Source organism: Podarcis melisellensis (assembly GCF_964234715.1).
Source record: "Podarcis melisellensis genome assembly, chromosome: 17".
NCBI classification, from domain to species: domain Eukaryota; kingdom Metazoa; phylum Chordata; class Lepidosauria; order Squamata; family Lacertidae; genus Podarcis; species Podarcis melisellensis.
In genome coordinates this window covers 11,144,018-11,158,197 of record NC_138534.1, presented here as the reverse complement: position 1 = coordinate 11,158,197, position 14,180 = coordinate 11,144,018, and the positions used below count along the sequence as shown (strand labels likewise).

Genomic DNA, 14,180 nt, shown 5'->3' with positions numbered 1-14,180 from the left:
ATTGACTGTGTAGACCCCACAATTCAGCCACTATGGAGCTTCTGCACAAGACCCCTCCTCCCTCCCCCCCCCAAATTCAGCCCACCAAGCCCCTGTTGGGAGCCAAGGGAAACTGCCTAAGTAAAACACACTCCCTCCCCTCCATAAAACGGGTCCCTGCCAATTCCTTTCGAACATGCCAACTGGTGGCTCTGAAAGGAACAAAAGAAAGAAAATACCATAAATGGTTACAGGTTACACATACAAAGACTACAAAGGGGCTTCCATAACAGATGCCAGAACCATCTACTCTAAGAGTCCCTGGTGGCTACTGCAGGGAGCAGGCAAGTCTATATACTAAGCCACTTGGCACCCAGTACCCACTGCCTGCCCAGCTGAAGAGAAAAATGGACTAGAGACAGCAGCTGCAACAGCCTAGAAAACAGGGTGGAAATGGAGCCAGAACTGGGCATAGCCGTCAAGATGAGCTGAGCAACAGGAAACTGATACACAAACTGTTCACTTTCAGCCAGCAACCTTTTTTTTCTTTTTGGTACATTCATGTTTTAAAATTTTTTAACCCTTTGATGCTACATCGAGATTCCCCCCGAGACAGGCAATCATCAGACCGGCTGATAAGATACTTGTGGCACAACAGTCCATCTCATCTCAGATGTTCTTCCGGAAGCCCAAAGATCTACAGCAGTAAGTTGCCAGAACTCCTCACAAAGCCAGCCAGGAGGGCTTGTCGGCCTTTTCTTTTCCCTCGCGGCAGGAAACACTTCCTCCTCCTAAGTCTTAGCAAAGCAATGAACCCGGAGGTTGGGTTGGGTGGAAGAAACCAACGCACAGATGGAAGGATGAGCGGTTGGATTTTCGCCTATGCCCACTCTACAGCCAGCTGCAGCCCCTTCGTTCAAAACACTGGGAGCAAGGATGAAGGCTCAGGTTACTAGCACTGCCGCTGGGCTGTCCACAGTACTGCTGAGAAGCCCTGTTGCAGCTTTGCTCTACAACCTGTGCCTAATGCTGATCAGTCATGGAAGATTTGAAGAATGATACCACTAGCGACATGATTGGTTGTAAGACAGTGAGCGCAGGAACTCAGTCATGGTTGAGCAAGTTGAAGTTTCCAACATTTCATAAAAAAAGTGTACAAGTCTGCTATCAAAGAACGAGTGGGGGGTGTCTTCTATTGTACAAGGGTCAGAACATCTCTGGCAAGCCTAATTTTTTTTTGGGGGGGGAGGCAGGTGGTGGAAGAAATCCAGAGAAGCAATTGCCAAACTGAGGTGCAGAAGGCAGGTGGGCAGGGCGGAATTTTTTTCTTCTTCATTTGGTTTCCTGGTGCTGTCAGTTCAGAGGATCAGGGGTGAGGGTCTCTTAGCTCCCATAATGCATTGTGTTGGTTGTGATGGACATGGGAGATGCCATGGAAATGGCCGGGCCTCCCATAGTGAACTGACTGTTGACAGGATAGTGAGCACTTGATGTTCCTCCACTCTGACCACTAGATGAACCTGCAGTGAAAAAAGAAAAAAGTTCAGAAGTCTCATATGTAAGGAATCAAGTCAGGTTTCTAGCAGAAATAGAAATCCTGAGCACTAGACCCCTAGCTTTATACAGTGGTACCTCTGGTTGCGAACGGGATCTGTTCCGGAGCCCCGTTCGCAACATGAGCAGAACGCAACCAGCATCTGCGCGTGCGCAGGTCGTGATTTGCTGCTTCTGCGCATGCGCATGACATCATTTTGAGTGTCTGCACATGTGCGAGCAGCGAAACCCAGAAGTAACCCTTTCCGGTACTTCCGTGTCGTCACAGGACGCAACCCGAAAAGATTTAACCTGAAGTAAACGTAACAAGAGGTATGACTGTGTGTGTGTGTGCGTGCACGCACACACACGGAACCTCTATGAGGGAGCTAAAGCAACTCTGAACTGACAGGTTTCAATATAAATTCAGATTCTTACTTTTGGGCGTTACATGGTCTGCATACATGGTTGAAAAATGAAATTCAACCAGCTTGGGCCACCACACTCTGCAGAAACAAGAGGCAAAGTGATATGGCATGAAATTCTGTAGGCAATAGCTTGCTGGCGTTGATAGGAGACTGAAGCTGTCATGATATAGCCCACTAGCTTCTCAGTCCATGCATCTGAGACGGTGAATACTTGTTTAGGGAAGCCTCTGTCACAATAAGCCAAGTCAATCTCTTCAACTACCCAATTCAGCTATTAATTCACCCATCACAAAGCAAAGTAATTTGATGCCCAAATGGGATGCTATAAATGTTCAGTGTTCACATTACTGGCATTTTGGGGATATCTAGTTTAAGCTTCAGGGGTGATATAGTACAGTCAAACCTCAATTCTCTAACAGTTCTGTTCCCGAATGCCGAAAACCCGAAAGTAAATGCTCTGGTTTTCAAACATTTTTCAGAACCCAAACATCCAACATGGCTTCTGCTTGAGTGCAAGAAGCTCTTGCGACTGATGGGAAGCCGTGCCTCGGTTGTCGAATGTTTTGGAAGTCGAACCGGCTTCCTGAACAGATTACGTTTGACAACTGAGGTTTGACTGCATTCTGCAATTAACATGGCAGCCTTTGACCTTTCTCGTTCCCAATGAAGTACCTGATCCCTTTGTGGCCATACACCTCAAACCCCCAAAGAGGAGAAGGCTCAACAGAGGCACACACATCCTTTCCCCTCAACTCCAAGAAAGCCCAAACCAGGTTTACCTTGAACAATCCCTGTACTCATGATGGATCCCATCCGGGAATGGGTGTGATTGACAATCCCAGTGTTGGCTGCTCAGGAAGAAATAAAAGGAGGAGGAAAAACACAGACAGGTTCAATCTGCACTAGGCTACTTCACTTTACCTTAACCCCCACCTCCCAAGCTGTAAGCATGCACCACAGATGGACCATTCCCAACAGTATCTGAAAAACAGGCTGTACACATAGTGAATCCCACTCTCTGACTGCTTCTCCCACTCTGCCTGTGGTTGCCAACTACTCAGCAGAGATAAAACACCTGGAGCTCCAAACAAGTATGATCTCAAATTCAGAGGCATTTTGATTTTATGACGCCAGAACTACCCGAGCCTAAGATGCCTTGGACTCAATTTGAGCCACCCCAAACCATAACCCGTTCAAAATGAGTATCTCAGTTATTGAGGTCTGAGAGAAGTAGCTTAACTAGGTACAAAATAAATGCAGATGTGCCAATCCCAGAATCCTGCTTCCTGTCTCTCATGGCCAACTTCTCTAGGGCTCAAGTGGTGAAAAAACCTATAATTCACCCACTTCAGGTCTAGAAAAGTAGGCCAAGAGAGACAGGAAGGGAGATTCTAAGACTGGTTGTTCTGCATTTACTTTGACCCCAAATCACTTCTCTCAGGGCAAAGAAACAGCAAATTTAAATAAAGTGTGCATGGCTAAATTTCTAAAGTTTCATATTCCAATGATGAACCGGCTGTGACTGACATTTATTCTCATTCATTCTCCCCCTTCCATCAGCATTTAGTGTGTGAGCTTCCTGGGGCAGGTACATGCCTATTGCTTAAGTATAAGCCAGCACTTGTTTAGCTAAGCCAGCTCACATCTTCTCATAACTTCCTTAGTTCCTTCATATTCAGGGTGACCAAGAAACAAGCCAGGATGGGGTTACAGATGGGAGTAGACACGTTTGCCACAAGGGGCATGGAGTAGTTTTTATCTGTCCAGAATATGCCAATTGGTGTGTTTGCCCTTAAAGGTAATCGTTTGCCATTCATTCCTATAAGAAAACAAAGTACAATACTTGGAGCCAAGACTGCAGGGAGGGTAAAGCCTACTATCTACTGATAATTGGTCTCCTGATGCTCAAAAGCAAGGGATCCCACAGAGGACTACATCATGAACATCTCATCAATGACCCCAGGAGTCAACTGTGGCAAGGCTGTTATGCATTCTGTTTTTATAAGAACATTGACACCCACCCTTCAGGGATGTCAGCTTGTCAGTTATGCATGTGTGAATGCACAGAGATCACAACTGGTGGTCAGGTTGCTTAACTATAACAACTGCTATCAGTGCAGTCACACAATCTGCCTTCCTTCCCCATGGCAGGCGCCTTTTCTTTGTGATTTACACTTGACATCTATGTGGCAGTTGCAAAGTTCCCACCTCACCCTCTGCTGCACATCCCTTGTTAGCTTCTTTTCAAGGGGACAAGGAGCAGGCCCCAATCCTCAAGCTAGTTCTGTAACTTGTTCCTGAAACTGGCTCTGCACAGACCCCCAAACCCATGGGTATGCACAACAGCACAGACTGGGCCTAAAGAATAGCAGGTATGGACTCTACTGAATCTCTCTTGTTGCTTCTGCTTTTGGAACCTGGCACAGTTCAAACTATTTGAGCAACACAGAGAGGCCGCCTTTCTGTTCCATCAGGAATCAAACATGACTGATGAGCTCTGAGGGATAGCAGTGCAGGCAACAGTTTTAAGAACAAATAATAATGTTAAATGTCATAGGAATTACACTGTAAGCAAGTGAGTTATGATAGTCTTATGAGTTCTATTTAAAACCATTTTGTAAAACTTAAGTGTCTGAACCAGAGAAATACAAATGAACTGGAACTGAACCCAAAATTCTAATTATTCAACCCAACTTCTTAGAACCTGCAGAGACACTCTTCTCCCGCAATTGGGCTTAGTGCACATGGTAAACTCAAGGACAATGAACAGGAAGATAATTCTGTGGCCAAAGGCATGTATACCCTGTTGAACATTCACAAGCCCAATACTTGGATGAAGTAGGGCAAAGGATCTCCTCATGACTTCTGAGCCAGGAGTAAAACCCAAAAGATCAGATGCTCAGGAGATCTGAGAGCTGGGGCCTTCATCTCAGCCACTGACTCTCATGTTTCCTAGGATCCTCCCATTTAGATATAATCTGCTCCACATTGCAGATAAACTCACCTAGAGGAATAAGGTTGTTGTGGCCAACATTGGTGCCACCAGCAATCACGCTGCTGAGATCATAGGCTGTGGGCATCCCTGCAGCACGGGGTAGAAGGGAAGAGGGTGAGAAACGAGGAAGGCACTAACCAAGACACACACACCTAGACCTTCAAGCATCCTGCCCAGCACCGTTGTGGCAGGAGAGGCCATTACATGGTAAGTGTTACAGATGCATGAGCCTCTCCAAGCCACACACACTGCACCACCCCTCCTCCCATAAGCTGATTTTCAAAAGGGGGCAGGCTGTTCCAGGCAGGGATGGGGTTTTTCATGCAGAAGCTCTCCTGGGCAAACGCTGCAGTGAAGCTGGGCCGTAATCTGGTTCTTACAGAAAAGTAAGAGAGGGGCTTCCTCACTCCACTCCACAGTACTTGGAAGTTCTCTCTTCCCTTCTATATGTCTGGCTGGGTTGCCTGAGAAAGAGATGCCTTGCCAAAATTGCATTTGGAGGAGGAAGGAGTTGCTGCTTGAGAACTAGCTGAAGAGAAGTGGATGGAATCTGGATCTTCTCTGTCAAGGAAGGCTAGCAGCCTTGTTGGAACCATCTCAGCAACTGACGGAGGCTACAGCATTTGCTGTGCCTGGGAGAGGGGACATAGGTGTTGGCCAACTCAACTCAGACAGGTACAAAGGGGGTGAACAGCAGTGGCCAGCGGAGAGAAGCCCAATAGGAGAATGGTTGGGGGAAAGGGAAATTTTCTCCCAACAGAAGCTGGGTAGACATCAAACATACACCAGGCTGCTGTACCCCCGGGACATTAGGAGATTTATATTAATCACACTCCAAGTCCACTCTTCCTTGAAAAAAGCAGCTGACACAGGGCTCCCAGCAATCTCTCATCCACATCTGCTTAGCTTTACCAGTGCTAAAAGGTTACGACATTAGGTGCTCAGCAGAATGAGACACAACATTGAGCAAGCTGCTGAGGGGTTACAGGCAGCTGCCTGCAGGTGACAGCAAGAAACACGAACAGAAAAATGTCGACAGCACCAGTGCAACAGGTACTCCTCAGTCTCAGTGCTCCAGTCAGCAAATAGTAGTCAACATCAAAACGGTCAACTAGAAAAGGAAAATTCATGTCTGCTGTGTAAGTACGAGCATCATCATGTGTGAGCTCGGGGCAAGGAAGCCAGCTTCTTTCTGCTCTGATATAATCTCCAACAGACTGAGGGTGTACATGCCACACAATGATCTACCACCAGCAGGAAGATAAGGGCAGCAGCACGAACACCCCAAGGTTCTTGTAAGGATAGTGATCATATAGAGTATGATATTCTGCATCACACATGTGCCAACTCTACAGAGAGAGAAAGGCAGTTGCCACATCCCAAGAATACTGTTCTAGTTGCAAATGATTTGCTTGATTAATGCTATTGACACAGTGTCATCAATAGGACTCGCCCTTGGAGGAGAAAATTTGCTCTTCATCACCCTATAGCTACTCAACATCTAAACTCTGTGACATTAGCTAGAAAATCCTCCCACTTGTTATGCTTGCCTCTGCAGACTGCTCAATTTTGATTACATGGGTCTAAGATGTTCCTATGCTCCGCTGCAGAAAGGACTTTGAACCACCAGGATTGGATGAGATACGGCTGCAAACAAAACCAGATTGCTTGCCGCAGGCCCTCACGTTACTGTATGAGAAAGCTTTACGGCCAAAACCATTCAGTGAACCTTCAAGCTGAAGGCAAAGCTCAAGCCCTGTGGCATCCAGCACTCCTGGCTGATGTCCTGACTGTCCAGACCCAAAATGACTGAGGAACATAGCTGACCCATCAGCTTTGCCCAGGAGTGACAGTGAAGAAGGTACAGTACCAGCAACAGCCATCCCTGTGCTCATGTTGTAGGCGCCACCTGTGTTCCACATGTTCTCTGAAGGAGAGGTGTAGTGCGAGCCTGGCGGGGGTGAAGGAGTTGTACCTGTGTACCTGGAAGGCAGACACACACACCCTCACTCACACACACAAACACCAGCGCCAACGTCAATACTCTGGAGATCAAAGCGCCCCAGTGGCTCATCATTCTAGACATAGTGGGCCATTTCCAACCATCATCCAGAGGAGCAGTAGAGTCTTGTGGCAACTTAAAAGCACAATAAATTTATTGCGGCATAAGCTTTTGTGGAATCCATGAAGTGGGTTACACAATCTGGCATAGAGAGAGAAGCTAATACTGTGGGGTCAAGAGACCACTGAATCAAAGTATATGACATGTCCATATGCATTCAAATGCATTCTAGGATTTTATAAAAACATCTACCTTTGGTTTAAGAGAAGGACACACACCAAAGCAAAATTCTGCTTTTAGCTTTAAAAAAGAGGAGACAGGGGGATAGCTTACCTGAATGTTTATGCAGATAATGAACTGATGTTTCAAGTAGTAAAATACAGAATATCTCTATCCCTCACTCACACACACACACACACACACACACACAGATGTATTGAGCACTACCCAATAGATAGCCATGACAATCATTCCAAAATGTTCAGTTGCCTATTGCAGCAGTGCTGTTCCTGCTACTTTCACTTTCTTGCAGAGTAGAGCTTGAAGCACTTTGAAAATTTGAACACACACATGGCAGGACACATTAAAAAAAACCCCTCTTTACAATACTGTGTCTCCAAAAAGCAATTGTCGGTAAGACGTTGGTGCCAGAATTCCTCTGCCACACTTTAATCCAAGGACAGCTCACAAAGTGCCATCCCATCATCCCAAAACAGTGTGGGTCAGTGATCAGGGATTATAGGAGTTGTAGCTCAACATCATCTGGAAGGCCACAGCTTAGCCATCCTCTCAAACTAAACCAAGTATTCGAGAAGTGGTGGCGATGCATGCTGTACAACACAGAGACTTTGCCATCACATCCCACCAGTAGAAAGTATGGGTCCCCCCAACAAAATTCAAAATTTGGCTTTGTAATTTGGAATTTATGTGATGTGATTTAATTTGATGTGATTGACCAGTTAATAAAAATTATTTTTTTAAAAAAAATTAGAAAGCAAGAGCAACTATTCTGCTTGCCACTGTTTTAAGGGCTCCTGTCCAAAATGCAAGATGCAGAGAGGCAACTATGCCACTGGATTTCTAGGGCTCCAGCAGTCTCTGGCCAGGAGCAAATGTCTTTAAATATCTGCACACTAACATTTCCTCACCCACTCAAGGTAGATCACAACATGAATTAGCAAGAAGTTGTTGGAAATAAAAGCAAGGACTAACTAGATGTGAATATTTTAAGGCAGTAGAATCTGATTTACAACAAACCAGGACCCAAATCAGGAGATGTCTCCCTTCTCATCAAAAAGGTAAAGGTAAAGGTACCCCTGCCCGTACGGGCCAGTCTTGCCAGACTCTGGGGTTGTGCGCCCATCTCACTCAAGAGGCCAGGGGCCAGCGCTGTCCGGAGACACTTCCGGGTCACGTGGCCAGCGTGACATCGCTGCTCTGGCAAGCCAGAGCTGCACACGGAAACGCCGTTTACCTTCCCGCTAGTAAGCGGTCCCTATTTATCTACTTGCACCCGGAGGTGCTTTCGAACTGCTAGGTTGGCAGGCGCTGGGACCGAGCAGCGGGAGCGCACCCCGGCGCGGGGATTCGAACCACCGACCTTTCGATCGGCAAGTCCTAGGCGCTGAGGCTTTAACCCACAGCGCCACCTGTGTCCCTAAATTGACTCATGCTTAGATTCCTAAGTGTGAGCAGTGAAATAGCCTGGTTTGTGGAAGATGGCAAGTTATTCAAAATCTGGCTGGCCACTGAGGGAAACCCAGATACTGGGTAAGATGATAGGTGGGGTAATCCAGGGGGGCTTCTTATACTCTTAGCCTTGCTGAAATGGCCCACATTCTAGTGGTTCACATTTATTCATGCTATTGGGGGGCTCACCCCAGAAGATAAAGGAGGAATAGGAAGGAATATCCATCTTTCTGTCCCCTTGCTTTCCTCTCACCAGCAAAAAGCTATCTGACTATACTAGTAAGAAAGGAATGCATTTCTGCTCCTTTCCTACCCCATTTGCCTGAAATTGCTGCGTGTCTTTCCAACCCAGCCCCTGATCCCTCCCAACACAGGTCATGAAAGCAAAACGATTGAATCAGGAAGAGTTAGCTTGCTTCCCCTGCCAGTCTGCCCAGTGAAGACTTGCTTTTGAGTTAGGCAGAAGTAGTTCCCTGAAAAGCAGTTCCTCAAACACACTGCATCCTCACTCACACAAGCACACATTTCAAAAAGCAACAACTTTACTATAGAGGTGGGGAAAAACCCTTGTAAGATTCACCGTGACATACCTGAAAAATGGGTTTTTCAGGTCAAGGAGGTTGCTGGACTTGGAGCCTGTCTGATCAACTTGAGCAACAATACTGATGTCGTAACTTTGCCTGAAAGAGAAGGGGAAGAGATACTGGTAAAGGAGTCCCCAGTCCCTTCTGACAATTCGGCAGGGCCATTTCTAATGGAGACCAGGACTCTGCAGGAGGGTGAGAGAATCTTGCTTATTGGGAAAGGAGATGGAGACACCGGCAAGAAGTCCGGCAACATACACTTCCCAAGTGTTGCAGAAAGCTTCAAAGCTCAAACAAAGCCAGCTCACCTTCTGCTCTACCAGTTCTACCTGGATGAGGGATATCTTAATTTATTGATCTTTAGCCTACTTTTCAACAGTTGTTCCTTAAGCGGGTTAGAGCTACAGTGTAAATAAAATTATAGTGACAATGATAGAACATTAAAAACAACATCTTAGCAGCAGTGTGTCTGAAGAGAAATGTCTTAATAGCTCATTTAAGAGGGCCTGTTTCCTGGATATATCACACGGGAGTGATTTCAGAACTTGGGGGACCATCACCAAAAAGGATAATTTGGGGGCAGCCACCAGCATGATTGGATTCATAAGCCTCTTAATCTTAACTGCAGGCCTCCCTGATTCTATACTTTCAGAAGTCTTCGCAATGGCAATAAGCCGGCAGGCACAAAGGAGTGTAACTGGACTCAGATAAGGCCTAAAACTCAGGCTCTTTCATAGTGCGAGTCACAGGAGAAGTTGGGGCAAATCCCAAAATGTCAGGAGTGCAATGGGCTTGCTCATACTGCTGGGTTCTACGAAGCAGAGTGAAACAGCAAAATGACAGCTGTAACCAAAGCAAGCTGTGCAAAGGGAAGACAGGCAAATATTGCTCACAAGACCTTTCTGAAGTGCAAAAAAACTACTAGCAGCCAAGAAGGCTAAGCTTGGATTCAAGTTACACAAGCCCAAAAGTAAGTTGCATCTTCCTGTTGGGAAAGTAACTATTATCCCTATTTATTGTTGAGAAGGTAACAACCAGGGTGAATTTGATTTAAGTCAAATCGATTTAAATAACTATTTAAATCACTAGTCAGTAAGACTTGATTTAAATCATTTTTTTACAGAAAGACTCATTCTTGATGGTAAATCTTAATATTTACAACCAGAATGTGGTTTCATTTTTGGAATAAAAAATTTTCAGAGTAGTTTTTCCAAATTACTGATTTGGTTATACTAGTATAAATACATAGACAGATAATTATGAAATTATTGTGAGGTTTAATAAGTTAACTTTATATTTGGACAACTTATCTGCTGTACTTTATTGGAAGGAGAAAAATAATAATTTCCTTAATAACAATTTATTTAACTAAAACATTATAGCATATGTATCCCTGTTTGTTAACTGATGTAGTTAAACAAAAAAATTAAAAATCGAGACTGAGTTTTAGCACACATGAAAAACTTAAAACAAATCCTTATTTCCTGATGAAGAGCCTTTGGACTATAATGAAACTTAAATAGAAAACTAGCTTTAGAAATATTTCCCCTCCAAAATCATTTTATTTTAAAAATCCAATTTAAATTAAAAAATCCAATTTATATCCAAAAAAATCAGATTTTTAAAATTTATTTTTTAAATCATCAATTTTTTCCCACCCTGGTAACAACTTAATCAGCCTGGCACATAGCTTTGAACTCATCTTTCTCTGGTTCAAGTCCAGCACACAACACCCTAGATGACACTGCCGCTGCAGAATCTGACCTGGCTGCAAGAGGGCTTGTTTTTCCATGTGGCTGAGCTGGCCCCTCTCAGCTTACCTCTTGTTTGCGATGAGCAGGCATGTCCCTGAGAGGGTGTCACCAGCCTTAGCAAAAAGTGGAGACTGAAAGAGGCACCGAACTTGGTACCAGTGGGTTAGAGGCTCTGTCGGAGCGGTTGAAAGCCAAACGGTCATTCTAGCGGAAGGAGAGAGGCAAGGGAGTCATGTTTAGGCTTGAGTTTTCACAAATCCACATCCTACCCCTCTCAGATTGCTCTGTTTCCCAACTGTCAGCATATCCCCAGCTGCAAAGTAGCTGCACTCAGGTCTGGCTTGTCATATACCAATCTGTTTTCACTCTCCACAGAGAAACCAAGGCTCCTGTTTTTCCTCTTCAAGTCAGTCCCTCTTGAAAGTTCAGTTTGGTGGCAGGTGTGCATTTTGGAAGCACCTGTCAAGACCTTCCCGCTTGATCTTGCTTTTAATGGTTAGTGTTACAGTACAGTCCTTTTAGTCAACTTTTATTAGTGCTTAAATCAATTTTAAATTGATTAAATTTTAACCAGCTGAAGCTTCACTTGATTAATGAGTGAGAGCCAACTTTAATTAGAAAGGCCACAATTAATAGTAGACTTGTTACTTTTTGAGGATATTTTGGTTCTGTTATGTTAGCAGTAACAGGAAACTGAAGATATGCTTTCCTTCTAATCAATATAGTCACTTTTGTGGACTAGTGCTTGTTGAAAACAACAATTCTCAAAACACTATTAAATTCAATCACAAAACACACAAAGTAAACACAGCTAAAGTACTATAAAAACAGTGTAATAAGAGAGTATCTCCTCCAAAACACCCAACAGAACAGGGCCACCTTAGTCTGCTTGCAAAACAGTGACACAGCAAGACAAGCAGATATCCCAAGGGAGTTCTTTCTAGTGCTTTGAGACAATTACAGAAACAATTTAGCTATGTTTTGAAACTAATATGGCATCCATAAAAGGTAGTCACTGCAAAAGGACCTCATTAGATAATCTCAAAATCTCCTGTGGGAGGCAGCATTCTCCCAAGATAGCCAGGTTTTTTAAAAATTAAGAGCTTTAAAACCAACCAGTACCTTAATTGGACTTGGAATTAAATAAAGAAAAAAACTGAGAATTGGCAAGCAAGCGTTCGCTCTATCAAACTGTGCAGCCAAGAGCAAATCTAGCGTTGTGAAGAAATGCAAGCTTCCATTTACTATCCCGAGGGCTGTTTTTTTTCTAAATATGTTTCCCTGCTGCCAAGTTAAACAAACGTATTTACATTCATCTACCGAAGGACACAAGTCAAAAGATAATTTAATTTGAACTTGCCAGTTTACTGCAGTGTAGGAGTGATAATCAGTTATCTGTTTTATAAAATCCAAGTTCTGATGGGAGGAAAGAGCACTTTTGCCACCACTTACATTGAACCGATGAAGGCTACATCAAACCAGAAAGCCAACCCATGGACTAGACCTGAATGCAGCATGTGGAATTTGAACGGGATTTCTATCCTGGAAAACAAGAGGAGATGCCACATGAATTCACCCTCTCCCTCACAGTCACATGGTTTCTTCTTAGTCAGCACAAAGTAAAAGGTAAAGGTAAAGGACCCCTGGACGGTTAAGTCCAGTCAAAGGTGACTATGGAGTTGCAGTGCTCATCTCGCTTTTCAGGCAGAAGGAGCCGCTATTTGTCCACAGACAGCTTTCCAAGTCATGTGGTCAGCATGACTAAACTGCTTCTGATGCAACGGAACACTGTGACGGAAGCCAGAGGGCATGGAAACGCTATTTACCTTCCCACCACAGTGGTACCTATTTATCTACTTGCACTGGCGTGCTTTCGAACTGCTAGGTTGGCAGGAGTTGGGACAGAGCAACAGGAGCTCACCCTGTCACAGGGATTCGAACTGCCGATCTTCTGATCGGCAAGCCCAAGAGGCTCAGTGGTTTAGACCACAGCGCCACCCACGTGCATGTATGTGCATGTATGTATGTAGCTGGAGATTTGAGACTGCCTCTGTCTCATATAGAGGCCATCTAAGATCTTCCTTTAAGTTGGGTCTTATCAGGCTGTCGCTCCCACTTTCTCCAGCTGCACTAATCAATAGTGTGTGGCTGCTTTCTTAAGGGTACTGTTTTTTTGCTTTTTTTATTCTAACCTGAATATAAATTTTGGACGTTCACATTTTCAGAAGGTCAAAAGATAAGAGCCACCTCGCTGATACAGACTTGAGACATGCAAGAACTATGCATAGTCATTCTACACTAGACGATTGTATCTTGTCATTGCTCAACAGCCTTCTTCTGGAAACAAGCCCAACCTGGATGTGGGTGGGAAATAGTTAAGACAAAGACTCCATTGGCTTGAGGAAGGTTTTTTGACTTTGTATTTTTGTATAGGAAGTGGCAATACAAGAGACTCCCCATGAGACAGTACCAGAATCAAGACCAGAGGCCCTGCTCTCCAACCAACTTGTAAGACTGGTTAGACTGTTGGAAACCAGAGACTGAGCGTTCTCCATGTTTGAAACTCCCAGAGAAATATGGCTTTGTCACTGCTGATTTTTAGGAAAACTCTGAAGAGATTTTTATTCTAATCTGTGTCTGATCTATTTACTATGCTAGAAGAATTTTAGCTGCTGGTGCTTTTAAATTAATGATTAAACTGTTGCTATTTTGATTTATTTTAAAACCTTACTTAAAATTCCCTTCCCTGGACAGTGTGCCCTCAAAAACAGGTTGTAATTTTTTGAATGAACCATAAATAGCCTCAGCAGACATGGCCTGAAACCTCAACAAGCAGAGTGATGGATGGTAGAAAACACAAAGAACAGGAAGTCAACTCGAACAGTTCTTAAACGTTGGCCCTCTTGAGCTTGGAACTCTCTTATACCAACTCAGCCCATTTTTGTTTATCCCGACGCCTGAGTCTGAGGTCTCCTGCAAGCCACTAGACTGTTTCTAGCGAACCTTAATTGGTTAAAGGGTCAAGGGAAGAGGACTGGGCTCCTATGCAGGACCAAAATATGGCTCAGGAAAGACTGCCAGGCTACTTTCCTCTGGCTCTGCCACACAACAGTAACAATACAATCATGAAGACTCATACACTGGCATGTACTGCAG

At 44.4% G+C, this 14,180-nt stretch overlaps 1 protein-coding gene across 2 annotated transcripts in view; it reads right to left on the bottom strand.

The window, feature by feature from the left end:
* Positions 1–497: 497 nt before the first annotated feature.
* CARM1 (coactivator associated arginine methyltransferase 1) overlaps positions 498–14,180 on the bottom strand; it is a 41,973-nt gene continuing 28,290 nt past the window's right edge. Inside the window, exons 10-17 of one of the 2 annotated variants that reach the window (XM_081894304.1) lie at positions 12,477–12,566; positions 11,091–11,228; positions 9,277–9,366; positions 6,806–6,918; positions 4,945–5,022; positions 2,720–2,788; positions 1,951–2,018; positions 1,358–1,499 (exon numbers count right to left, since the gene is read on the bottom strand). In XM_081894304.1, coding sequence (XP_081750430.1) covers positions 1,960–2,018; positions 2,720–2,788; positions 4,945–5,022; positions 6,806–6,918; positions 9,277–9,366; positions 11,091–11,228; positions 12,477–12,566 — 637 coding nt within the window. In that variant the 3' untranslated portion in view covers positions 1,358–1,499; positions 1,951–1,959. Of the gene's footprint in view, positions 1,500–1,950; positions 2,019–2,719; positions 2,789–4,944; positions 5,023–6,805; positions 6,919–9,276; positions 9,367–11,090; positions 11,229–12,476; positions 12,567–14,180 lie in introns of both variants that reach the window. The other variant, XM_081894303.1, reaches the window with a different exon arrangement.